General features: G+C 55.9%; 3 protein-coding genes across 3 annotated transcripts; 2 read left to right on the top strand and 1 right to left on the bottom strand.

Annotated features, from left to right (window-relative positions):
- Positions 1-2,729: 2,729 nt before the first annotated feature.
- On the top strand, positions 2,730-7,659 carry SPACA6 (sperm acrosome associated 6). Its single transcript, XM_075442430.1, is given in 10 exon segments — positions 2,730-2,982; positions 3,120-3,122; positions 4,692-4,788; positions 4,845-5,005; positions 5,557-5,631; positions 6,133-6,201; positions 6,454-6,477; positions 6,564-6,641; positions 6,904-7,007; positions 7,492-7,659. Coding segments are annotated over 10 exon segments (1,032 nt in total).
- Positions 7,660-10,773: 3,114 nt separating this feature from the next.
- LOC104328589 (angiopoietin-related protein 1-like) lies at positions 10,774-14,658 on the top strand. Its single transcript, XM_009933620.2, is given in 8 exon segments — positions 10,774-10,866; positions 11,404-11,534; positions 11,633-11,803; positions 11,926-12,020; positions 12,163-12,295; positions 12,781-12,811; positions 14,040-14,105; positions 14,107-14,658. Coding segments are annotated over 8 exon segments (1,272 nt in total).
- A 2,661-nt stretch (positions 14,659-17,319) lies between these two features.
- On the bottom strand, positions 17,320-19,081 carry LOC104328600 (fibrinogen-like protein 1-like protein). Its single transcript, XM_075442536.1, is given in 3 exon segments — positions 17,320-17,885; positions 17,888-17,953; positions 19,024-19,081. Coding segments are annotated over 3 exon segments (690 nt in total).
- Between the last annotated feature and the right edge of the window lie 6,069 nt (positions 19,082-25,150).

Here is a 25,150-nt window from a genome sequence, read left to right as displayed (position 1 = left end):
CAGTAGTGCCCTTCTTGGTGGGGTGCAGTACCAGGCCCTGCGCCCGGCAGGGCTGCAGGACCTCCGCCGGGATCGGCTCCTTGTTGCCTGCTGTTCCCTGGAGGAAGCGCGGCCTCCCGGCTGATGGCGTGGTCTGCTCCTGGAATAAGCCGGCACTTGCTGTTTGGGGCGTAGAGCTCGCCCCTCGTCACGATCGCTCCTCCACTGCTGCTCCCACTGTGTTCAGCGGTGAGTGCTGCGGGACCTGTGCTGGGATCGGCTCCTTGTCTCCCGCCATTCCCTGGAGGAAGCCCGGCCTCCCCGCTGACGGTGTTGTCTTGTTCTGTAATGAGCGGAAACATCCCATGCAGGGCTTAGAGCTCGCCTCTCGTGGTGATCCCTCGTGCTGTGCTGCTCCCGCTGCGTTTGGCGGTGGGTGCTGCGGGGCCTGAGCCGGGATCGGATCCTTGTCACCCGCCGTTCCCTGGAGGAAGCCTGGCCTCCCCGCTGACGGCGCTGTCTTCTCCTTGAATAAGCTGGGACATCCCATGCAGGGCTTAGAGCTTGCCTCTTGTGGTGATCCCTCCTGCTCTCCTGTTCTTGCTGTGTTTGGCGGTGGGTGCTGCGGGGCCTGAGCCGGGATCGGCTCCTTGTCACCCGCCGTTCCCTGGAGGAAGCCCAGCCTCCCCGCTGACGGCGCTCGCTCCTGCCCGGGGAGGCTGGCACATCCCGCTCAGGCCTTGGAGCTCGGCGCTCGTCACAAGCAGTGTCCTGAGCCCTGCTCTGCTGCCGTCTCCTGCTGCTCGAGGGGTGTAGCCCTGGGCGTGCCGATCCCTGCTGTGGCCATTGCGGTGCCGCCTCAGGGACCTGCTCTATGTTGGAAAAGGTAGAGTGATGGCGGCCTGAGGAGTGACGCTGGCTCCTTTCCGCAGAGCGGGGCTGAGGTCTCCCTCCTCCAGCATGGCTGGCGGAGCTGCTGTGCTGCACAATGTCGTGCGTCTCATAGTTGTCGGCACCCACCTTGTGGCAGATGTGGCGGAAAGGCCGCTGGCAGATCGGGCACAGAGCTGTGATGCGGGACCACTTCAAGATGCAGGGAAAACAGAAACTGTGCCCACACCTACTTACAGAGGCTTGGTCGTTCATGGTGTCCAGGCAGATTGGGCATATTAGATCCTCGGAGGGATCCTCAGAAGCATCCTGTGCTGTGGCCTGGGGCAGCTGGCTGCTGCTGGCAGCAGGGGAGGAGGTGCCATCTCCTGCCAAGTCCTCCTGCGACGCCATCTCACACTGCAAACAAAAGAGACACACAGCTCACGGCCTGCCCCGGAGACGCAGCCTGCGGGAAGCAGCAAAGCTGCTGCTTGGGGCCGTGCTTGTGCTGCCGCCAGCGCCAGGGACCGTCCCGGGGCAGACAAGTGACAGCGGGACGTCCGTGCGTGTCCCTGCTCCGAGGGCAGGGTGGTGACGGACCTGTCCGACACGTGCAGGCAGGGGCTGGGAAGGCAGGAGAGCGGTTCCTGGCTGCTCAGCAGCAGCAGCCTGAGCCTGGGGCCGCAGCAGGTCGGGACCAGCGCCCCGGGCCTTGCTGGTGTCCCCGTCTGGCAGATCCTCTCTGTGCCCTCAGAAGGGAGCCTGTGGGATGGGGGTCCTTCGTTCCCTCACCCGCAGACATCTGTCCCTGGACGAGGACAGCACTCTGGCCCTTCAGGGCTGGCCACACCCCAGAAGGATTCATGTCACAGGGGTGACAGTGACTCTCTGGTGACATCACAAGGCTTCTCAGGGACCGTACCCAGAAGGCACAAGCCCCGGCCTCTGGGAACAAACATTTCCCAGACAGCTTGTCTCACAAGACTGCCCCGCTGTCAGGCCGAATCCCGTTGATGTATTTTTCGTATAAATTTCGACACCGGGTTTCACTGTTCCTACCCAGCACTACATTCTGTTTCTAGAGCACAAGTCTGATGAGGAGCGGCTTCCTTCCTTCCTTCCTTCCTTCCTTCCTTCCTTCCTTCCTGCCTGCCTGCCTGCCTGCCTGCCTGCCTGTCTGCCTCCCTGCCTGCCTGCCTGTCTGCCTGCCTGCCGTTTTTGTCAGACCATTGCTTGTAGCACCGTAGTAAATAAACTGGTGAGGTTGGTTGGTTCCCATTATCATGCTTTGGTTGTGCTTTACCCGAGCTCAAGGATCGCAAATCTATTTTCTTTTCCGTCGGGGTTCGGGAGTGAGTACTCTGTCCACAGGTGGGTAGAGCACCCCGTGTTGTTCTGTGGGCAGGCTCCACGAGGAGCCGACGGCATTTTGGTTTTACAGGTGGGCTCGGCGAGGAGCCGACGGCATTTTTTTTGGTTTGCAAGTTAATGTTGTGTGACTGTGTGTGAATGAGACGTACAAACAACTCTGAAGCGAGTGCGGAGTTCTGATCTGTGGTTCTGCTCTCCCGCGAGGGAAGCAGCGGGAGACGAACGAAGCGCAAGAAAGGAGCGAGGGTTGATCTCCTAAAGAATTATCGCCTGGTTGTTGGAAATATCAGAACCCGACATTTTTAAATTGGTGTCAGAAGTGGGATGCTTGAGTTTTGGGAGGTACCGGTCACTTAAACAGGAACAGCCGCGACGATGGTGGACAGGGAGGTCCTGTAAATTTGTTAAGGAAGTTTTAGGCACGCCCCTCCTCATCAGGGGACGAGTGGGCCCGGACTAACTGGTATCGGTTAGGAACGGTTGTAGAGTGAATTGAGGCGTTGCAAATGGAAGCTAAAGTAAAGAAAGGTAAAGGTGAAGCTATGATACGTGCGGTTTTGGGCGCGAGTTTAGTAGTGGCGGCAGAGGCCAGAGAGCAGGATAAACAGGAACAAGCTTTAGTGCAGGAGCAGATAGCAAGTTTGGAACAGGAGAATATAAGGTTGAAGGAACAGGTTAAAGTCTTACAAGAAAAGTCAGAAAGGCAACAGGAAGATATTAGGTGTTTGCAGGAGGCTTTGGTAGAAAACGTAACAAAAGGCAACCGTCAATAGGAAGCTTTTTCCTGCCCTGAGAGTTACCATACAAGGAAGGTTTTGTACCCTACCAGGGCCAGCAAGAGCTTCCAAGGCTGGCAACATCTGTCTGTGAGTGATCTCTGGACGTTTGCACTTTAGGAGGTGAGCTCTGGCAGACGTCCAGGAGAGACAAAGATGTAATGTCTCAAGTTTGAGGTGGCAAGACAATCGCGCAGCCCCAGTCTATTTGGGCTTGTGAAAGCAGTGCCAGGGGCAGATGGGGGCCAGCAACAGCTACCCATGTGAGCCCCTTCTGTGTGGGAGCTACCTGGAGACGGTTCCACTTTTGGGGCAGTGCTGTGGCAGGCGTCTGGCAGAGACCCAGATGCTATGTTAAAATTTGAGGTTGCAAGGCAATCGCGGAGCCCCGGTCTCTTTGGGCCTGTGCAAGCAGTGCCATGGGCAGATAAGGGCCAGCAAGAGCTTTCAAGGCTAGCATCATCTCCCTGGGAGCTATCTGGAGAAGTTTGCGCTTTCAGCGGTGGGCTCCAGCAGGTGTCCGGGAGGGACCCAGATGCAATTTTTGGCCTTTGAAGTGGAAAGGCAAGCGCGGTGCCTCAGTCTTTGTGTGCCTGTGAAAGCCACGTCAAGGACAGATGAGAGCCAACAAGAGCTTTCAGGGCTAGCACCATCTCCCTGGGAGCTATCTGGAAATGTTTGCACTTTGGGAGCTCGGCTCAGGCAGGCATCTGGGAGAGACCCACATGTGAAGGAAGAGGTTAAAAGCGATTTTAGTAGAAGTAGCATTACCTGATAGTTGCTGTGCATTTAAAGAAAACTGATAATGCCTATCTATTGTGTAAATGAACTGAAGCAGAGAGTCTTGCATCTCCATACAAAGGGGTCACTTCCTGATAGGGGCTGGGAGTCGCCTAGAATCGGTCAAGACCGACCCTTCTGTGTGGGTGGGAGCCAGAAGAGAACTGAGTTTGCGCAGAAACAAAGGTCAATCTGCGAACACCGTGACGAAGAGGATGAGCCTTCATCTTGGGACCCCCGACAACCACCACCAGGAGGCACTGCGCAAGCACAGCTGGGAGGAGTCTACGGAAATTACTTCTTTGAACTGATTTTAATATGGAAATTACTTCTTGGAACTGATTTGAATATGAAACAGGGATAGGTTATGCATATGTATAGGCATATTTGAAAATCTAATGTATATGTAATATTTTATTGTGTAAGTTGAAGAGATAAATTGCTGCTCGACGCGCACGACTTTGGTGGGGCTACCCCCGGTGCTTCCCAGCGCCAAATAAACATCCCTACTTTACAATCTGACAGACTGTGGAGTCTGCTTTCCGCACACCACATGCTATGTTTGAATTCTCAGGTGGCAAGGCAAGCATAGATCTCCCGTCTTTCTGTGCCTGTGACAGCAAGGCAAAGGGTAGATGAGGGCCAGCAAGAGCTTCCAAGACCAGCAGCTTCGGTGTGGGAGCTATCTGGAGACGTTTGCACTTTTGGAGGTCGGTTCCGGCAAGCATCGGGGAGAGACCCAGATGCTATGTTTGAACTTTGACTCCTCACCGGCGTCTCCCCGAGTGCTGCTGGGTGCTGGCGTGTCGCTCCGCTGCCCTGGCACTTCACCGCTCGGAAACACCCACACGCTCCCCGGGGGACCCGTGTGTCTTGGTGTCCCCGCTCCTCTCACAACCGGGCCCTGTTTAGGAACCCCGCTGTTCCCCGGAGACCCGGGCGTCTGGGTGCTGTGCTCGGCGGCCATCGCGTGGTGGTGGGTGCCCCTGATGTTGGGGCTGGCCCCTGGGATCCCCGGAAACCCAGGCGTCCAGGCTGGGCGACCCAGCTTGTGTCAGCATCCCCGCTCCCTGGGGTGCACCCCTGCCTGCTCTGCTTTTGGCACCCCATTCAGCAGGCACGGCTCTGCCGTCACATTACTGGAGCTCCTGCCAAGGACTCCTGACATCAGCACTGCCTGGAGGCCATTGTCCAGGCTGCTGTGCCACTCGCCTCTGTCACTGTGGGTGCGTCATGGGACCCAGGGTCACCCAACCCACCAGGGACCCTCATCCTGACTGGCACCTGCATCCCACCAGGGACCTCCACACCAGGGGAGTCCCGCACCCTGAACAGGATCCCAGAGCCCTCTGGGGCTCCCTGCTTCAGCCAAGGCCTTCACACTGACGCTGGCCAGGAACCCAACCAGCTGGGGACCCCTTTCCCAAACAGAGACCCCAGGGACCCACCCCAGATGAGCAACCTAGGGACTCTCAACCATGCCAAGGTCTCCCCAGTCCTGACCCGGACCCCAGAGACCTCTGGGAACCCCAGCCCTGCCTGAGACATTGAGAATCACCCAGTCCTGACCAGGGACACACTGGAGACTCCCTGGGACCCCCTGGCCCTACCTAGGACCTCAGGAATCTCCAGGGATACCTGACCCTTCCCAGTATCCCTAAACCCTGATCAGGACTCCAGGAAACCGCAGAAACCCCCAGCCCTTACTGGACCCTCCCATCCCTGAACCTCGAACCCCAACTTTGTACTGGTCCCAGTGCCCCTGTACAGGTCTCAGGGTCGGGGCAGCAAGAGGTGCTTCAGGAGATCATCATGGATGCCCTGCATTTTCTGGACAAGCAGAAGGACATGAGTGAGTAGGGTACATTGGACATGGAGGGGGGGGGGATCGGGCCAGGACATGGGGCGTGGGGTATGGGATGCAGAGGCCTTGAATGGGGGTTGTGGTGAAATATAGAATCACAGAATCATTAAGGTTGGAAAAGAACTCTAAGATCACAAAGTCCAACCATCAACCCATCACCACCATGCCTGCTAACCCATGTCCTGAAGTGCCACATCTACACATTTTTTGAACCCCTCCAGGGATGGAGACTCCACCACTGCCCTGGGCAGCCAGGTATATGGAGGTCTGCGGGCCATAAGGGGATATGTGGGGAATCGTGAGGGTATATGGGCTTCAAGGTATACAGCTTCTGGGTTCTTTTGAGGGGGCGTTTGGGGATACATGGGACCTCAGGATGGATATATGGGGTGGAGGTTAGTTGCACAGGGGTTCTGTGGGGTCCGTGGATGGTTTATGGGGATTAGGGAGAGGGCACATTGTCTCACCTGGACATCTGGGACACCCCAGAGTCCCTTGAGGTGTCCCTGCAGGAAGTCGTCAACATGATCTGGCTGAAGCTGAGCCAGCTGGATGAAGGTATGGGGCTAGTGGGGACACCCACTCAGGACTCCCACTCTGGGGAACCCCTGGCATCCCGACTCAAGGGACTGCCACAGAGACCCCCACCCTGGACTTCTGCACCCCAAGGACCCCCACCCTGGGCAGCCCCATCCTGGAGAAAACTCCAGGGACCCCACCTGGACTGGACAAGGGCTGAGGCCTGACAGCTCATCACAGCGATGGGGATTCCCAGTGGTCCCCAGTCTGATGCTGCTTCCTCGCCACCAGCTCCAGCCTGCATCCCGCCCTGTGGTGAGTGCCCATCCCTCCATCCTGCCATCCCCTGTGCCTTAACACATCTCCCATCCCCCTGGGACCACCGAGTCTCTCCCTCCCAGGGTACCAGCCAGCCGCCCGTGTCTTCCAATGTGCCACCTGCCGCCTCATGGAGTGCCGCCTTCCCCTGGACTGCCCAGGTATGGGGACATGGCAGACCCCGGCGTCCAGGCTGGGCTGAGCCTCGCGCCGGAGCTGGGTGCCTCCAGGGCTCGGGGGCAACCCTCACTGCTCGCACGTGGCCATGCCTGCTGGGCCCACCGTGAGCGCACAGGAGCGTGCCGAAGTGCACGCCTTCCCATCCCACTGGGCGCTCCTCAGCGAGGGCAGTCGCGCGGGAGTGTGGTCCTTTCTGCTGGCAAGCGGGCAGATGCGAACTCACACGCCTGTTGATGCTCCCAGCGCAGGGCACGTGGGCGCGCGCCGATGAGGCCGTCACACTGCACTGCGATGTGCGCTTTGCCACCCGCCCCGACCTGCCTGTTACCTGGATGTTTGCCAAGGACGCAAGTTGCACATGCGTGTGCAAAGGCGTACGTAGATATTCGCGAGAGGACTGGGCATGGGGAGCAAGGCCTGCCTGCACACAGCTGTGTGCTTGGCGTGATGACTATCGGTAGCTACAGGTGTTGCTCACACAGTAGAGCTGTGTGCTGTAAGCAGCGCGTGTGTGAGCGCGCACAGCGTGCCAGCCGGCGCTCACCCACGTGAAGGGCACCTGCGAGCGGGAGGCAGGTCACCCGTGCGTCTGCGAATCTGTGTGCACGTGTGTGTGAAGGAAGCGACTTTTGCACACGCTCTGCTTGTGCATCGCTGTGTGTTCACACACCGGGCACATGAGGTGCGTGCACATGCAGGAGCAAAGGGCATGAGAAGCGTGCAGGGGACGTGACGAGCACATGCAGGACATGGGTGCCTTTGCGTGTACCTGCGTGCTGTGTCGTGTACCTGGTGGACCAGGCTGCGCTGACGTGTCCCCCCGTGCCCCAGCTGCGCACACAGGACCTGGCACTGTTTGAGGAGCTGCAGGGGAGCGCGGAGCGACCTCTCAGCCTGATCCTCCAGGATCCCACTCCGGGATCCATTGCCTGTCTCCTGGGGGGCTCACCCTTCATCTACTGTACAGCAGCAGCTCGGACAGCCTCGCTGGAGATCTAGCACAGAAGCCATCAACCAGCTGCTGAGCACAAAATCCAGTTCCTGAGGCTATTCAAAGGGACCGATCCAGGGGAACGAGCCCTTTCGGCCTGCTGCAGGTTGGGGCTGACTGAGGGTCTCACTGATGAGATGGCCAGAGCGGACCCTCCCCAGAGACTGTGGCAGCTCTCTGGCCTGGCTGTCACTTTGGAGAGGAGGCTGGCAGTGCATCGGAGGGTGTACCAGCATCTCAGAGGGGATATGCCATGCTCTGCACCACCCCCCTTGGCCACACAAGCAGAGGGACCCACGGAGGTGGGGGCCACCAACCCACACTCCTCACCCCAAAAGCTAAAAAGTAGATGGAGGCAGGGGACATGTTTTTATTATATATGTTTACAATGGGTTTTTCTTACACATGTCCTGCAAACAAGCAAGAAATCAAGCAGAAGTAGCAGAAGACTTGTGTGGAAGAGCAAGGAATTCCTGAGTAAACTCGGACATGTAAAGGAAGTGTTCAAGAGATGGAGTCAGGGCATGGTAGCTGATGGAATAAAGAGATCCTGCCCAGTCATTCAGGGATGGGGTTGGGAAAGCCAAGCCTGGCCTAGAGTTGAGTCTGACGAGGGATGTGGAGGGCAGCAAGAAAGATTTCTGCAAGTACATAAAGAAAACGAATACTAGGGAAAATGTGGGTCTGCTGCTGAATCCCCATTTAGGGGCCCTGGTGACACAGGACATGGAAAAGGCCAAGGCACTCAATGACTTCTTCACTTCTGTCTTTACTGGGAAGACCAGCTTTCAGTAATCCCAGGCCAAAGAGGTCAGAGTGAAAGTCTGAAGCAAGTAAGATGCACTCTGGGTGGAAGAGGATTGGGTTAGGGAACATTTAAGCAAGCTGGACATACAGGTCCGTGGGTCCTGGTAGAATGCACCCGCGAGTGCTGAGAGAGCTGGCCAATGCCATTGCAAGGCCACTCTCAATAATCTTTGATTGATCCTGGCAACTGGGAGATGTGTCTGAAGACTGGAGGAAAGTGGATGTCACTCCTGTTTTCAACAGCAAGAAGGTGGACCCAGGGAACTACAGGTTGGTCAGCCTCACCTTGATCCCTGGGAAGGTGAGGGAGCAGCAAGTGCTGGAAACCATTTCCAGGCACACGAAAGGCAAGCAGGTGGTCTGCAGTAGTCAGCATGGATTTACAAAGGAGAAAGCATATTTAAGTAATGTGATAACCTTCTACAATGAGGGACTAGCATGATGGATGAGGGGAAAGAAGTGGATGTTGTTTAACCTCAATTTTACTAAGCTTTTGACACTGTTTCCCAAAACACCCTAACAGACAAACTGGCAAGAGATGGGGTAGATAAGTGAACAGGGAGGTGGACTGAAAACCAGTTGAATGGACAGGCCCAGAAGTGCCAATCAGTGGCACAAAGTCCAACTGGACACCAATCACCAGAGGTGCACTCCAGGAGTCAATCCTGGGGCCAGTCAACTGCAAGGTAGGTCTGCAAAAAAGGACTTGGAGATCCTGGTAGGCCATAAACTCGCCATCAGCCAGCAATGTGCAGTCATGGTAAAAGAATGCCAACAGCATCCGGGGCTACATTAGGAGGAGTGCTGCCAGCAGCTCGAGGGAGGTGATCCTTTCCCTGTATTCAGCACTGGTGAGGCCACACCTGGAGTCCAGTTCTGGGTTCCCCAGTGCGAGAAAGACATGGACGGGCTAGGCAGAGTCCACCAAAGGGCCACAAAGATTATTAAAGGACTGGAGCATCTCTCCTTTGAGGAAAGGCTGAGAGAGCTGGGACTGTTCAGCCTGGAGCAGAGAAGGCTCAAAGGGGGATCTTCTCAATGTGTAAAAATACCTGAAGGGATGGAATGAAGAACTGGGAGCCAGGCTCTTTCCGGTGGTACCCAGTGCCAGGACAAGAGGCAATGGGCACAAACTGATGTACAGGCAGTTCCATCTGAACACAAGAAAACACTTTTTCATTGTTAGGGTTACCAAACATTGACACAAGTTGCCCAGGGAGGAAGTCTTTCTTGAGAAGGGGGTTGGACCAGGTGATCTCAAGAGGGCCCCTTCACATCTTGCCATCACTTACCAATGAGATGGCAAGAGAGAACATCACGTTGCCACCTACCTCAGCAAATCCTTTGTTTACCCAATACCAGAAAACATCTTACCTCAACGGCAGCAAAGAGGGTCTGGTCAGATCATACTTCTTAAGGTCCCACATCACACTGCTCCCTCTCCTCACCCTCTTGGATGAGCACGCCCTCCAAAACAATTCTCCAGTTGAATCAAGGACCTCCCCCAGGTTTGTGGCCTCTGAATTTGCCCGGAGCACCCAGACCCTTACCCAACCCATCCCAAACACTGTCACTATTACAGACGGGAGAAGAGCACTTGGTGGGGCCATAACCCAAGAGACTTTAGAGTAACCGTGGCACTTGGGCACCCAGAGCCAGACACTCTATTCTTTGGCCCTAGTTGTGGAAGTACAAATCTGTCTTCAACCGGCGATCCTTGAGCTTCCCTGTGGAAAGAGGGATCCCGAGGCAAGAGCTGGCCCCAGGAGCCACCACGGGTTGCTTCCCCTACGACAGGGCTCTGTGTGGGTTGTTGCAGAGATCGGTGTTCCTGCTTGTGAGGGAGGCCTGATGCCAGCCCCCTTGAGTCCTTTCCTCCAACTCAGAGCGTTGTTCGCTGAGTTAAGGAGTTTAGCTGGCCACATCCAAAGTCAACTCCTTCACTGAAAAGGACTGTTGTGAAAAAAGACAGAGGTGAGGGCCTGCTTCTCTTTCCCCCACAGAGCTGCTTTTAAGCTGTGCCTTTACCACTGGCATCGTGGCAGCTGTGCAGCAGTCACATCTGCGCCCAGTCTCATTCATCCAGTTCTGCCCCTGATGGGACCTGCTGACTTGGCCTACAGGCTTGACCTCAGACCTTCCCCAGCTCTGCAGACGTGCTGGGTCCATGGCCCCAGCCAGCAAGAGACTGTCACAATCTCCAAAGCGGAATCAGATCTGGACTTTCTGCTGAGCATCCTACACAAAGAGGTCCCTGCTGCCCAGGACCCTGCTGGGGCCTCTGCTGTGAGGGTTTTCAGGGGGAAACGGGGTGCATGAGAAGGCTTGGGGAGCACCTGAGGGCATACGGAGGGCTCTGGCATGAAAAGGAAGGCAAATGTCGGATACTGGGGTGCACTGCAAAGAAAGTGCGGGGTTCTAGGTGGCACCAGAAGGCAAACGGAGGAGTCTGAGGTGTACAGGAGGAAAACCAGAGGCCTCCGAAGGTGCACCTTCTTTTGGGTGCACCAAAAGGTAAAAGGAACGATTCTTAGGGGACGAGAGGACTGAGTGGAAGTCTCTGCATTGCACCAGAGGGCAAATGAAAGACCCTGTGGAGCATCAGAGGGCGCATCGAAGCCACACATTCAATTCTGTGTGCATTCAGATCCTCTCCATTCCCCTCCATGCACTCTCTGTTCCCCCACGTGCCACTGTAGTCCCTGTCATTCTTCTCTTTGCATTCTCAGGCTCCTGCTGTGCCCCTCTGTGGACCCTCAGTTACCCCCTATTCCCTTCTGAGTGCTTGTAGATCCTCTCTGCTTCCCTACCTGTGCCTTGGAACCCCGCAGTTCCCATCCATGCATGCTCAGATCTCCTCCACTCCCCTTCGTGCACCCTCCCAGTCCCTGCTGTCCTTTCTGAGTGCGTTACACCCAAGCCATGCCCTCTCTACATGCTTTCAGATTCCCTCTGTTCCCTTCTGGGTGCTTCTAGATACCCTCGGATTCATTCTGTTCAGTTCCAAGCACTCTCAGATGCTCTCCATTCGTATCCAGCTGCTGTCATATCCTCTCCATTCCCCTCGCCATGCTCTGTTGGAACCCCTCTGTTGTCCTCCTTGCACAAACAGATCCCCTCCATTCCCCTCCTAGTACGCTAAAGCATCCTCTGTTTCCCTCCGTATGCACCCAGATCTCCTCTGTTCCCCTCCTCGAATACTCACATCTCCTCTATTCCTTCCAGTGTCTGCTTAGTGCTGACTTCTCCCCTCTGTGCTCACATCCCTCTTTGCCGCGACCAGTGCCCTCAGATTCCCATTGCTGCCCTCCATCGACACTCAGATGCCACCTGTCCCTTCTGCGGGTGCTCAGTTCCTACAGCTTCTGCCATCAGATCCCTTCCACTAGCGCTGCACACCCTCAATTCCCTTCCATTTTCCCTCCATGCACACTCAGATCCCCTCCATTCCCTCTCTATGCACACAGGGTCAAGTCTTCTGCTTTCGCCTCCGTGCATGCTCAGACCCCTCCGTTCCCCTCTGTACATGGCCAGGTCCCCATTGCTGCCCTCCATCCTCCCGGTTTCGCTCTGTTCCTGGGAAGACACATGCTTTCCTCTGTGGCCATCTCTCCTGTGTGACCAGTCTCGCAGACCCAGCGCCCCAGAGACCACAGCTGTCTCAGATTGTCCAGAGAAACCCTTCAGCCAGTGTCTTTCTGCAGGCCCCTTCAGCCGCATCCCAGCAGATCAGGACTGTGGCCCACTGGGGAACAGAGACCTCTCCTGCTTCGCCCTCTGCCACAACCCTCTCCCTGCTGCCATGCAGTCCAGAAAGCACCCGCCGCTCCAAATACCGTCCCACAACAGCCTCTCTGGGAGTCTCGGGACTGCTCTGACTTCCCCACCAGGAGCTAGGCTGGGCTTGCCAAGAGCACATTAAACAAGAACCAGTTGACCCAACACCCTGCTGTAATGGTGGGAGGCGGGGACATCCCCAGTGTTTGCTCTCCACACTGGTTGGTGACCGGTGTTCAAGTGTTTATTTACTGAGCTACACTCTTCAAATTTCCCAAATGTGCTGTTCCCAGGGGAAATTCCATCCAAGGAGCCAAGCACTCACAGAAGAGACCATTCCAAGGCCTCTTGCTGGCACCGAGGTTATTTTCTTTGCAGCTCAGGAAGCTATGCACCTTGAACCACAGGCGCCTTCATCTCTGCTGGTGCTTTCCAAGGGCGCAAGGAAACCCAGCCTGCGTTCATCCTGCAAAGGAAGCCAGACCCGCTCACCCTGCCCACCGCAGAGGGCCCTACAAATACCCCTGAGAGCTGCTGCTCCACAGCTCTGCGCTCCGGAGGGCATCCCTACCACAGGTGAGTACTGGGCTGGGAGTGGGTGCTGCTCAGCAGCGATGGGGGGAGTGAGGTCGGGCAGCCCAGACAGAGCGAGAGGCTCCATGCACTGGTCCTCGCACGCCGATGGGGAGTGGTGGCATCGGTGCCCTCCGAAGGCACGCTCACCTGCCACCCCTACGAACGCCAGCAGCTCGTGCCCTGCCTCAGGGGCCGGGAATGAAACCTGGCTCAGTGCGTTGCTGGGTGCTTTGCTCCACCCAGAACTATCTCGTCCATGACTTTTCAGGAGCTGGTAAAGGGGAAAAGACAAGGTCGTCTACACCTTGGGAAAATGAGTGCTCTCACCAGCGCTCACAGTTCTGTGGTCTGGGTCAGCCCTGGCTGGTGAACAGCCCCAGCCCCTGCTCTGGGCCAGTGGAGGCTTGGTAAAAAAGCTCTAGGGAGAGGATGTGCTATGATGCCATAGATCCAAAAACACCTCCGCAGTGTGTGTGGGCAGGTGGGCTGAGGAGACATGGCATCAACCCCAGGCCATGCTCAGCTGCGGAGAGGATCTCTGCCCGTGCTGCAGGACGACCTTAGCTGTGGCGGGAGGCCCTGCAGCAAGAGAGCTGCAGGCATGGGGAGAGCACACAGCCAGCGCCACGGGGATCCCGTGCTTGTGCTCATGAACAGCCAGCTCTGAGTGGGAAGAGCCCTGCCCCGTCCCTAGCCCTGGCCCTGCTCCGGGATGGATGGAGGGTGGTGGCTGTGAGGAGGTGCACCCAATGCAGGCTGCAGTGCTCTGTGTGTGTGTGTGTACTCTGCAGACTGGTTAGGGTAACTGAGTGCGTGAAGGGGCCATTTTTCTCCTGTTCCATCAGTCACAGGCAGGGGCAAGGTTCTCTTCACCTTCTTCCTCAGCATGACCATGTTTTAGTGACACAACCCCTTTTTCAGGAGACCCAAAGGAGCCCACTAGTGTCCATATCAGTCTTCTGGCCTGATACCAGCATAGCCCAGTGGATGTGGGGCCTTTCACTGGGCCTGCCTCCTGTTAGGTGTCCCATAACGAAGAGGAACAGAGGGCTGAGGCCAATCCACTCTCACATCCAGCCAAGTACGTTGACCTGTCTAGGCTGAGACAACAGATTATTCCCCAGGTACTCTGGCCAGATGTCCCTCTATCCTGCCATGGGGTGAAACACAGCTGGGTTGCACAGAGTCTTATTAAATCACCCTCTCCCCTGCCCCAGGTTTGCCCAAGGACTGCAGCGAGGTCCCCCGTGGCAGTCCCAGCGGCGTCTACGTCATCCAGCCCGCAGGGCTGCATCCCCATCATGTTGTACTGTGAGATGAACGTGACGGACGGGGGCTGGATGGTCATCCAGAGGAACAGGCAGAGCACGGAGATCACCTGGGCCGAGTCCTGGAGCACCTACAAGAACGGCTTTGGGAACGTGCGCATCGAGTACTGGCTGGGCACCGAGTACATCCATCAGATCTCCAAGCAGAAGGTCTGCCAGGCCAGGTTTGTCATCTGGGATGCTGCAAACAACATCAAGTTGGCAGACTACAGCTTCTTCAGCGTGGAAGACGAGTCCCAGGGCTACTGGCTGCGGCTGGGAACGTACTCGGGGACAGCGGAGGATGCCATGGGCTCAGACAATCCCAGGAATATGCACAGCAACATGAAGTTCTCCACAAAGGATCGGGATCAGGACACTTACAGGGGGAACTGTGCCTCCCGCTACGGAGGTGGGTGGTGGTACTCGGTGTGTTATTCTGCACAGCTGAATGTCAAGGGGGCCATAACGTGGGGCAGCCTGTGCAGCAGGAACTGCAAAGCTTCTGCCATCTTCATCAAACCAGCTCCTCACCATTAGCAGTCTTTCCCCCTCCTGTCTGCACTGGGCGCACGGCCAGATCAGTGCCCTGCTGGGGCTTGTATTTTGGGCTTGGGGTCTGGGGGTGAATAGGATTGTTCCTGTATATCGAGCTGTTTTCTTTTCATTTTTCACTTGAAAAGTAGCAAACCACACTGCTTTGTCTCTGGCCTTTCACCTGTGGTGAATTTTTAGCGATCATTATTTTAGAACAAGTCTTTATAAATGCTGTGGTTTCCAAGCGTATTCTTCTGGGAATGCTCAGAAACGTAAAACCTTCCTGATCCAGCAAGGTCTTATTCTCTTTTTGCTTAGCAAAAAAAGGTCAATCATCACTAGCTAGCCTGATCTAAGCTACTCTGAGCCCAGACAGGCCATGTATGCACCATATCCCTGCTATAGCCTGTATCCGTCCTGCAGAATAAAATTGCTTCCAGAACCTGCACAGACATGCGCAGATGTCCTTTCATTTGTTTGGGAAATTCTCTCAACTGTTGGCAGTTTCTTGTGAGGAGCAGACCGGAGGCTTCTGGTGCAGTAGGAAAGGACTTTCAGTGGAAAATTTTTCATAATATTTAACCAAGGAATTAAAGACAAAACTTCAAAACTTTCAGTTAAAGAAGAGAGTTGGGTTTCAAGGTGGGGGTCTTTCCAAAACGGAATGCACTACCACTTGGCCAAGAGCAAGCACTGGGGGTAAACGGGAAGCATCAGCTCAGTGCAGCGCTACCAGCCATGACCTGGAGCTAACCCGAGACAGCAGGCCAGGCCAGCATTGTCCTGCCTTGCTAACCTTGTGCATACTGGCCCAGGCCTTGTGAGGAAACTGGAAGAGTGGGCAGGGAAGAGTCAACAGCACTGCAAGCCCACACAGCATGGTTGTGATGCTGGGGTGGGTTTAAGAGCTGAGGGAGCCTGTCATGGCAGGGAACACAGATTTTCAAGAGGCCTGGATCAGCTTCGGTCCACGTGGGCTTGCTCCAGTGTGGTGACATCTCTGTGCACTGGACAGTTCTGCAGTGGACGTGGTACCTGTGTTGTGGTCTCTCAGTGCTGAGTGATGTCTTGCTGGCTGCACTCTTGCTAATACAGCCCAGGATGCAGTTCACCTTCAACACTGCAAGGGTGCATTGCTGACTCCTGGGCAGACTGCTGTTTACCAGCAACCCCAAGCCTTTTTCTGTTGAGCCTCCCCACTCCAGTTAGGTTGTACATCCAGGCTGGAGTGTAAATGACTTTTAAACCAGCAGACATATCTCTCAGTCCAGAAATGCTACTCTCCAGTCATCTCAGACTGGGAAGCCTTTCTCAACCAGCAGTTCCTCATGCATCTACCTCCTCGCGCATCAGGGCTGCGGGCCTGCGGATGCGTCCAGGGCACCCAACCAAACGCGGCACTGCCATGGCTCTGCAGGGTGCCCTGGGACCTCCATCACATTTCTTGGCCTGAGAGTCCCAAGCTGTTCAGGATTCACAGCCACAAGCCTTCATCAAGCTCAGCTTTTTTTCCAAAGACACAGGAGAGGGACCATGGTTTCTTTCAAGCCCGAAGTTCAAACTTCGTTCCATCACAAACGACCCATATTCCCCTCCTGCAGCAGAGTACGATGGGACTGGCTTACCCACATCTGTCCCGACCTCAAGGAGCACACCACCCTCTCCACACTCCAAAGCACGGTGGTTTCTTCCCTTTCCCAGCATAGACCAACCACCCAGCCCTGGACAGGAGCAAACTATGAGCGAGGGTTTTGCAAGATACCAGGCTTTGCTGGCCCTGTTGGCTAATCGTGGTCTTACAGGCACACTTCAGTGCACAGTGGTTGGAACAAGCCACTGGAAGCACTATTGCATCCAGGGACCTGAGAACCAAACCAGAGACAGAATTAGGTACAACACCTCAACTCAGCTGTGGACAACAACCGTAGCAAAGGGAGGAAAGCTACAGGCTGCTGCCAGCAACAGTCAGCAGCGGGGAGAATCAGTGTCAGGCCTTTCACCATGGAACACAGATCACCTTGAACTCAGCAGCCGACACGCCAGCCCTGCGGGAGGTGAGCTCTGCACGTCCCGGGGAGATCTGTCATGCCTTGGGCAGGTGAGTCTCCTTGCCCAGGAGAGGACCTGCATAATACAGCTACTTTCCCCCAGGTCCACCACCCCAGAGGCTGGATAGAGTGATCCCCCCCCACTTACGCGCGGTGTCGCGGCGGCAGGCAGACACAAGGCAGAACTCTGGCTCCAGGGTTTATTGCAGCTGATTTCTCCCACCATGGGTAGCAGAGCTGTGGGGCGTGTGGGGCCCGGGGAGGGAGCGGGGCCTGAGCAAAGCAGGGGTACACCGGCTGCACAGGGAAGGGGACTTGCACCCTGTCCCCCTCCCCAGGACACGGGTGGGTGCACCCGCCCCAAACCAGTGCCTGTGTCCCAGTGCCGGCCAGCACCACGGCACTGGTCAAAGCTGCCTGTCTGCCCGGGGCTCCAGGCCATTGCTCCTGAGCCCAGAGCCGCTGTGCTTCAGCTGATGACGGCGTGGGACCTGCGGGCAGCACAGGACGTGCACCAGGACTGGCACGGGGCTGTTGGCAGGCACGGGAATGGGGCACGGAGCTGGGGAAGGTGGCACTGCCCCAAGCTCCCAGGAGGCTGGGCGCTGCGGCACGTTCAGCACACGTCTGTGGGTTTGACCAGGATGAGGGAGGATGCACAGTCGCCTTTATCGCAGAATCCTGGCCACAGGATGTGCTTCTTGGCATTGAGCAGGACGTTCTGGCATTTGTCGTACCACCAGCCCCCGTAGCTGTTGGCGCAGTTCCCACTGTACTGGTCCTGGTCCTTGTCGGTCATGCTGAACTTCATGTTGTCATGGATGCCCCCCTTCTTGGGGTGACAGCTGGTCAGGTAGTCATCCCCATCACCAGAAAACCAGCCCAGCCTCAGTGGGTACCCGCTGGCCTCGCTCTCCACTCTGAAGATGTCGTACTCAGCATAATGGGTGATGTTGGCTTTATTCCGCACGATGAAGTGGACCTTGTAGGTGCCCTGCTGCATCAGCAGGTGCAGGTACTCGGTGCCCAGCCAGTGATCACCCTGCACGTTCCCGAAGCCGTACTTGTAGGTGGTCCAGGATTGCCTCCACGTGAGCTCAGTGTCGTGAGAGTTTCTCTGGACAACAGTCCAGCCCTTGCCCTCGGTGTCCAAGTCACACCACACCACGTGCGGGGGGACTGCGCCGGCTGGATGACGTACACCCCGCTGGGGCTGTTCTTGCAGAGATGACTACAGTCTGTGGGGAACCCTGTGGCGGCAGCAGTGGGAAACACATGTTGGGGTGGGAGAGGGAAGGATCAGATGAGTCTGTCAGGGCAGCAAGGAGCTCCTGTAGCAGAGTGAAGACTCAGGACAAGAAGGGCTCCTTTTTTTGTGGTCTACTTCTCAGTGTGGTGGGGCTTTTCCACTGGCTCATCTACAGAGCAACCGAAGGTCTGTAGGACAGTAGCCCTGGTAAGAGCCCTAGGATCTATTTCTCATGACTTGCTATTTCATTTGGAGCCTTCTAACGCATCTGGCCAAGAAAAGAGGGGAAAAAAGGTCTTCCAGGTGCCAGAGATGGCCTCCAGGTATATCTGGTCCTCATACAGGGCCCCTTGATATATGGAGCTGCAGCTCTTGCAAGGATCAGAAGTGTCCAAAATGCTCCACTGGATGAAGATATGTCGTGAAAATTTATGTTTTCTCTGAGAGTCATGGCATTGCAAAAGAAAGCTAAGTTCTACCTCAGCCTCATAGGAATCTCGTCTCCCAGCTTGTTGCAGTTTATCTGTTAGCAGGACTGATCTGTCGTGACTTACTTGCCAAATTGATTTGTTGTCTGATTTGTTTTTCTTGTTTTGTGTCTGATGAGAGACAATATGCTGTGAGTAATTCTGTTTCAGCCCATGAAATTCTGTTTTTCTTGGGCACACAGCTCTTGCAGGGAGTGTAACCCTTCCATGCAGGGGGGACGGGAATACCCCTAATCCAACAAGAGCTAAAAAAAAAAAATTGCTGGGAGGATCTCTCCTAGGACCGAAGTGTAAAAAGACACAAGCACCGCAGAGCACTCCTGCCAGGTTATGGTGTTTGGGCAGAAACGCCTTGATTTCAGCATGGAGCCTCCAAGGGGGGGGTGGCTTGGCAGGTGTCAGGCTGCTCACCTTACAGGGATTGGTGTGTGTGAGGAATTCTTGCGTTGGGGTGCCCACACCCTGGGTACACGCTGACCTTCCTAGCCCTTAGCAGACCTGAGAGCCGGTGCAGATCTAGGCAGACGCTGTCCTGCTCTGCACCTGGGTGCACGGTCAGTGCCCCCACCCACCCCGTACTCACCGCTCCGGGAGCTGGCAGTGGGCACTGCCAGGCCAGCGCTCGCGCAGAGGAGAAGCATCCCCACCACGGCGGGCAGGAGGACAAGGTCACCGCGGAGCTGACGCGTCCCAGCCTGGAGTCCTGGGGAGGAAAGGGCCCATCACCGCCAGGATCCCCAGGCAGCCTGCTGGCCCCTGGGGAGCTCGGGCTGGGGCAGGCAGAGCCCTGGGGCACAGGCAGGAGCAGGGGCTCCCGGGATGGTGAGAGCTGCAGCTTTGGCACAGGCTCTGCCCCTGCAGGGCTGAAGCAAGGGCAGAAACCGCTTTGCCACCCTCCTGGTCAACCCCTGCACCAGCCAGCCAGCAACCTGCAGACCTGTTCTCAGAGCCTACGGCTCAAGAGTTGCTAAGAGAGGACAATGACACATCTAGGTCTGGGGAAGAGTAGTTTGCCAGGGCAGAGGCATCATAGGATACAGTTCTTTTTGCAGTGATCATGCTTAAGCCTTTTGTATAAGCCACTCCAGCCCAATGACACCTCGCAGGAAACCAGATCCAGAGATGGGTCCTGTTGCACATATGCCAGTTCCCAAGCAGATGGGAGGAAATCTCCTGGGCCTACACAGCGACACAAGCCCAAACCCTCCATGCTGGCCACCAGCACACCCTTACGCCCTGCACTAGCTCAGTTATTGGGGGAGATGCCACCACACCTGGGGAAGGACTCCTGTGCAACCATATGTGCCACATGCGTTGGTCAGGAAGAGAAAGGACCAAGTGGAAAGCTAGGTCTGCACATTAACCTCCCTTGACTGTACACTGGAACACAGGGCATAGGTAGCCTGGGGAAAGCATAGACTGGCACCAAGCATGTGTGTCATTTGGCGCTTTGGTCTTGCGTCCCTTCTGCTACCAGGGTTCCTGGCAGCATGCATCACCCTGGCAAGAGCATGGCTGCTGCTCTGCTAATCAGCTTGTGCCTTTGTATACTCACCCCGGTCACGTCTTGTCTGAGCCCAGCACCACACATGAATGCAGTGTGCCGCTGGGAAGAGAACTCACCCATCACAACAGCACGGCTCAGCAGAGAGCAGGAACCCGGTGGTGCATCCTCCCATGCCGAGCTTTCCGCTGTGACTTTATAGGCACCGCACACACCCAATCGTGTTCACACTTGTTATTTGTAAAGGCACAAGGAGGCATTTGCAGGTTGTGACTCAAGAAGTTTTCAGATCCCATGACAGCACAACTGAAGCCCCTGAGGGGAGGGAGGCATGTCCTCCCAGCCAGAGACGTACAAAATAATACCCTCCATGACGAGGGATCTCAACTATTGACTCTACCAGCTACACAAACACTACATGTGAATTGCCTGCTTGAAGCAAATTCTGGAGAGCTGTGGTCAAACCAAAGTGGAGAGACTCAGCTTTATAAGGACATACACACAGAAACTAGCAAAGGAGGAGAGATTAGCTCTCCTATGTGCGCAGTCCCAAAGGTGACCTTGGAAAGATGAGGATAGGTCCTCAAGAGAGGTGCCTACCTGCTACCTTTCCACTGGCAGGTTTCAGGATCAATGGGTGAAGTCATTGGGCTGGAACCAGTGTCCAGTAGCCAGAAGTCACTGTGTCCCCTGGCACCCCAAACTGCACGCTCTGAGTAGGGGGCCAGGGCTCCAGGTCACAAAGAGGTGCCTGTGGGTCCCTTTGCCACTCTCCTTCCCAAACTCTGTCTTTGGCCTGGTGAGACCCTGCAGATCCCCCACCAGCCCCAGAAGGGTCGACCGGGGGTTGCTTCCTCTACAGGAGAAAAATGTTCTCAGGGCAGGGAGGGAGATTTGTTCTTCACGCCAGAAGGTGCAGACATCTCCACCACTTTGTCAAGCCCATTTTAAGGGGTAGAGATGTGGCCCTTCTACTTTCCTCTCCTGTGTTGGTTTCAGTAGCCTACTGACCAGATGTCTTTTTCATGGCACAAATTTAAACCCGGGGTTCACAGAAAGCCAGTGTCAAGCTGAGGCTCCCACCAGACTTTCCATACTGCAGGAGCCCACATCAAGCAGTGCATCTTGCATGTCTGGATGGACAGTGGCATTCATGCCTCTCTGAGGTAGCTGATGTCTGGATCAGCTTCCATCTGAACCCTGAGATCTGCCCCTTGCTTGCTTGGTTAGAGGCCCAGAGCCTCACTTAGTTTGGGAGAATCTTAAAAGTTGCAGTCCCAAGTCAATGGAGGGAGAGGGGCCCAAGCTGCCCTGGGAAGAAGGAGCACAGGCAGAGGGGCCATGTCCCGTTTCTGTGGGGGCAGGGGAAGTGGGTGACTTGGGGCTCCCATGGGCTGATGCCAGCACCGAGCAATGCCACGTCGGGGGCTGTTGTGGATGCCTGTGGCCCGGCTGGCAGGCAAGCTGCTGCTGGCAAGCCACCACTGGGACCACTGGTGGCCACAGGGCTGCCGGCTGCAGCAGGAGCATGGGCCCCGCACGTCGTGGAGACCATGTCCTCCCCTGCCCTGGGTGTAGCAGGCTACACTGGTCTACTCCGAACAAATGGTATTTCCTTCAAAGAAACTGTCAAGAGGACAGCTAATCTACAGTCCAGCAGAGACCACAGTCTTGACTTTAGCTCAAATATTCCAGAGGATGGTGTCTTCAAAGTTATCAAACAGGGGGTTTCTAGATCACGCTGATGTGGGACCTCTTTCTCAGCAGACAGCTGCAAGCAGACCTCTGAGCAGATATGGGTTGGAAGTAGAGCTGAGGACAGCAACCAGTGGTTGCACTCAAGAGAGGCAGAGCAGGGGGCACCATGCAGGACTCAAGGGAGGAGAATGAAGGCACAACCCAGCTCTCTGAGAGCAGCGAAGGCTGGCTGCTCCCCACGGTCAGGTGAGTCAGAAGCCAGGGATGCACCCCGAGGAGGCAATGCCCATGCTGGAGGGGGTCCCTCCTGCCGGGTCTGAGCACAGCAGGCAGAGCCAAGTGTCGGCAACAGCTTCAGGCAAGGCAAGCAGTCAGCCGGCTCCAACATGCTGGGCAAAAGGACACAGTGCGAACGGCAGGGCTGGAAATACGCTACAACATGGATTGAGCAGTCCATCCAGGAAAAAAGTCATCTACAGCTCAGGTCTAAGATCCATCCAGAAAACATGGCCAGGGCGGGGACTGGAGACCAGTACTCACACAGTGCAGCTCAGGTTAGGACTGAAGTCCCAGGGCCAGCCTGAAACCAGCCTCATGGGGCCAGGTGAAGGTCCCAGATGGGACTGGTCACCAGCCGTTAAGGCCCACTGGTGCCCTCAGGGCCATGACAGTTAATCCTGAAAGAGCAAATCACACCAGCCTGGCTGCCCGATCGGGTCTCTCACGCTCCGTAGGCCCTCAGGCTTCTTCCCTAGTCAATGACAAAACAGCATCAACTGCAGTGTAGTGTGAAACTGCAACGACCCGTATTCTGGCCACCATTCCCCATCATCCAGTTTATAATTTGGCAACCAGTCATTACAGTATCTTTTCATTTTGTCCTTGGATAAAATCATGGGATCCACCCTGAAGCAGTTCTTTAAAATACAACCTAAAGGGCTAGAGAAAAGAATCATGGATTGGTCTGATCCCATTTCAACCAAATAATTAAAATGCCAGCTGCTGTTTTGTGCGCTCACAGACTGGTGTGATGGGAAGAAAGGATATTTGCTTCATTGTTGTCTATCCCAGCAGCTTGTCTACAGCACATGGTGACAAAATGAGCAAGGACAGGGCTCAGAGAAGTCAGCGATGCATCTGGCGATGGCCACCCGACTTCTCTGCATCAGGACATGCGATGCATCAGGACATGCTCATGACACAAAGTTTGTATTTTTGTACCGGCAATCTTACTGGGCCAGTTACATAACTATATTTTCTTACTCGTTCCATAATTTAAGACTGATATGCCTAAATTTCCAAACTCCTCTGCATTTCTTGCACTGTAGCAAAGGAGTAAAGGCATTGAAATACAAGGTAGCCATGAATAAATTGGTAGGAGCTTGATATGCACCAGTGTGGGTGGTGCTGTCAGAAACCAAGAAACAGATCTAATTGTGAACATCCGGATAGCGTGTGTGCGAGTCTCAAACTGTTTACTAAAAGTAAGGCCTTTGTTAATATGAACGGACATGTCTGTCATACACAGAGGTTGTTTCTTGTGTCCTTGCAGTAACCTGAAGTAGGAAAATGTGATCACAACTTTGTAGCTCCTGACATTGGAGCCAAAAATGGGGTTTTGGAAACAAAAATGAAGAGTCTGGAAAGGAAAAATGAGGCTTTAGACACAATCAGTAGAGCTTTGGACCATAAAAAGATGCTTTCTGCCCTAAAAGTGAGGGTTTAAACCCTAAAAAGGAAACTGTGAGCCCTGAGAATGTCTATGGCTAATAAAAGATGGGTTTGGACCAGAAATATGAGGATTTCAGCCCTGTAAATAGTATTCCAGGAACTCACACGGGTGGGCGAGTGGCTGTGGTGGGTGGCCGGTCTGTGAGGTCACAGTGCCCCGCGGTGACACGCCCTGATGCGCTGTGCTGTGCCACCTGCACCGCTCTGGCAGTGGTACCAGTGCCAGCAGCAGCAGCAGCAGCATGGCGCAGGCACAAGGGGCCGTGGACCCTGCGCACCTCTTCCTCCTCCTCCTCCTTGTGGTCCTGAAAGCCCGCGGTGCCCGGGCTGCTCCGTGGCGAGCACGGGCATTAGGTAGATGAGCAGTTGAGGGCCGGCGCCCAGCCCTGGGCAGCGTGGTGCAGCGCCCACCACCCGTCGGGGTAGCAGCAGGGCTGGGGTGGTGGTGGGGCAGGGCTGGGAGAGCAGTGGGACCGAGCTGGGCCGGGTGAGCTGTGGCCAGCTCGGTGGGCAGGCAGGAGGCAGACGCCCTGCCGAGAGGTGCAGGGAGACGTGGGCACTGTGGGGGTATTTTCCAGGTGAACAGTGGGGCCAGGAGTGGCACCGCACGGTGAGAAATTGCCCCTAGAGCCAACCTTGCACCGCCCTGCCCTGGGACAGCCTTCCCCCAGCCTGCGTGATGAAGCCAGAGCTGCACGGCAGGGCCAGGCCATGGCCCACGGGAGCAAGCGCTTCTCCCCTGCACTGGTTACAGCCCTGCCCGGGGCTGTGGTTCTGCCGGTCCCCCGCTGGGCCCTGGCTCTCAGCCTCAGGGACGTCTGTCCTCGGGAGATGTCCGCCCAGGAAAACGGGAGCATTCCTGCTCCAGCCCTGCCATGCTCTTCTTGGGCGACCCCAGGTCCCCAGCACGCAGCCCCAGTCCCAGCCCGGGGGAACAGAAGGGGCAGCGCTGCCGCAGCCTTTCACCAGGCAGTGGGCTCTTCTCCACAACATGTGCCAATGGCCGGTTTGTCCCTCCAGTGCTTCCATGTGGGCTTCTGTTGTGCACAGAAGCGCTCTGCTAGTAAGAAATCCCCAAGGGGCCATAGCTTTGCCCATCCAGTCCTTGTCGGATGTTGCACATGGCCTGAGAACGGTGTTGTGAGAGCTGCCAGGCGCCAGCCAAGAGGTCACCCCCAGGTCCCTCTGCAGCTTTGGAGATCTGCACCCACGTCTGGGTCCCCCGTCATTACCTGACCCCCCCTCCAGTCACTGCAGGCCACTGAGAAAGGCACGGATCACAGCCTCTAATGGAAATGTTCTGGCTTGCAGCTGTGCCCGTCGATGATGGTCACCCGACTGCTTCACCGCATCTGGCCTGGGAGCCTCCGGGCGACCCCACAGGTACGTCACTGGAATGGGTGAGCTTGTGGGTTTTAGTATGCTGTTCACAGGAAATTTAACTTCATGTTTTCCTGGCCGATGCTCAGACATGCAGAAGAGCAGAGAGGGAATGGGTGAGCTCCAGGGAGTCCTTTCTCCCCAGAGCTCCGTGCATGGCTCGTTTTGGGTCAGCATGGTCCAGGCACCCCGTAATGTTCTGCACGATGCTCCTGAATGGAAGGGAGAGACAAGAGCTGTGCAGGAATGCCGTGTTTGACCTGCAGTCCCTGCCGTTCTGGTCAGACGAGGTCTGTTGAAAGGTTTGATGGGAGCTGCTCTCTTCTGTTTGTTTACAGACGTGCCTGGAGGCGACGAATACCCAGCTTCCCTGCTGCTTGCCAGCACTGACGCGCAG

The sequence above is a fragment of the Opisthocomus hoazin genome, chromosome 24 (assembly GCF_030867145.1).
Source record: "Opisthocomus hoazin isolate bOpiHoa1 chromosome 24, bOpiHoa1.hap1, whole genome shotgun sequence".
Classification (NCBI taxonomy): domain Eukaryota; kingdom Metazoa; phylum Chordata; class Aves; order Opisthocomiformes; family Opisthocomidae; genus Opisthocomus; species Opisthocomus hoazin.
Note: the sequence above shows the minus strand (reverse complement) of the source record. Positions and strands in the feature narration are given on the sequence as shown.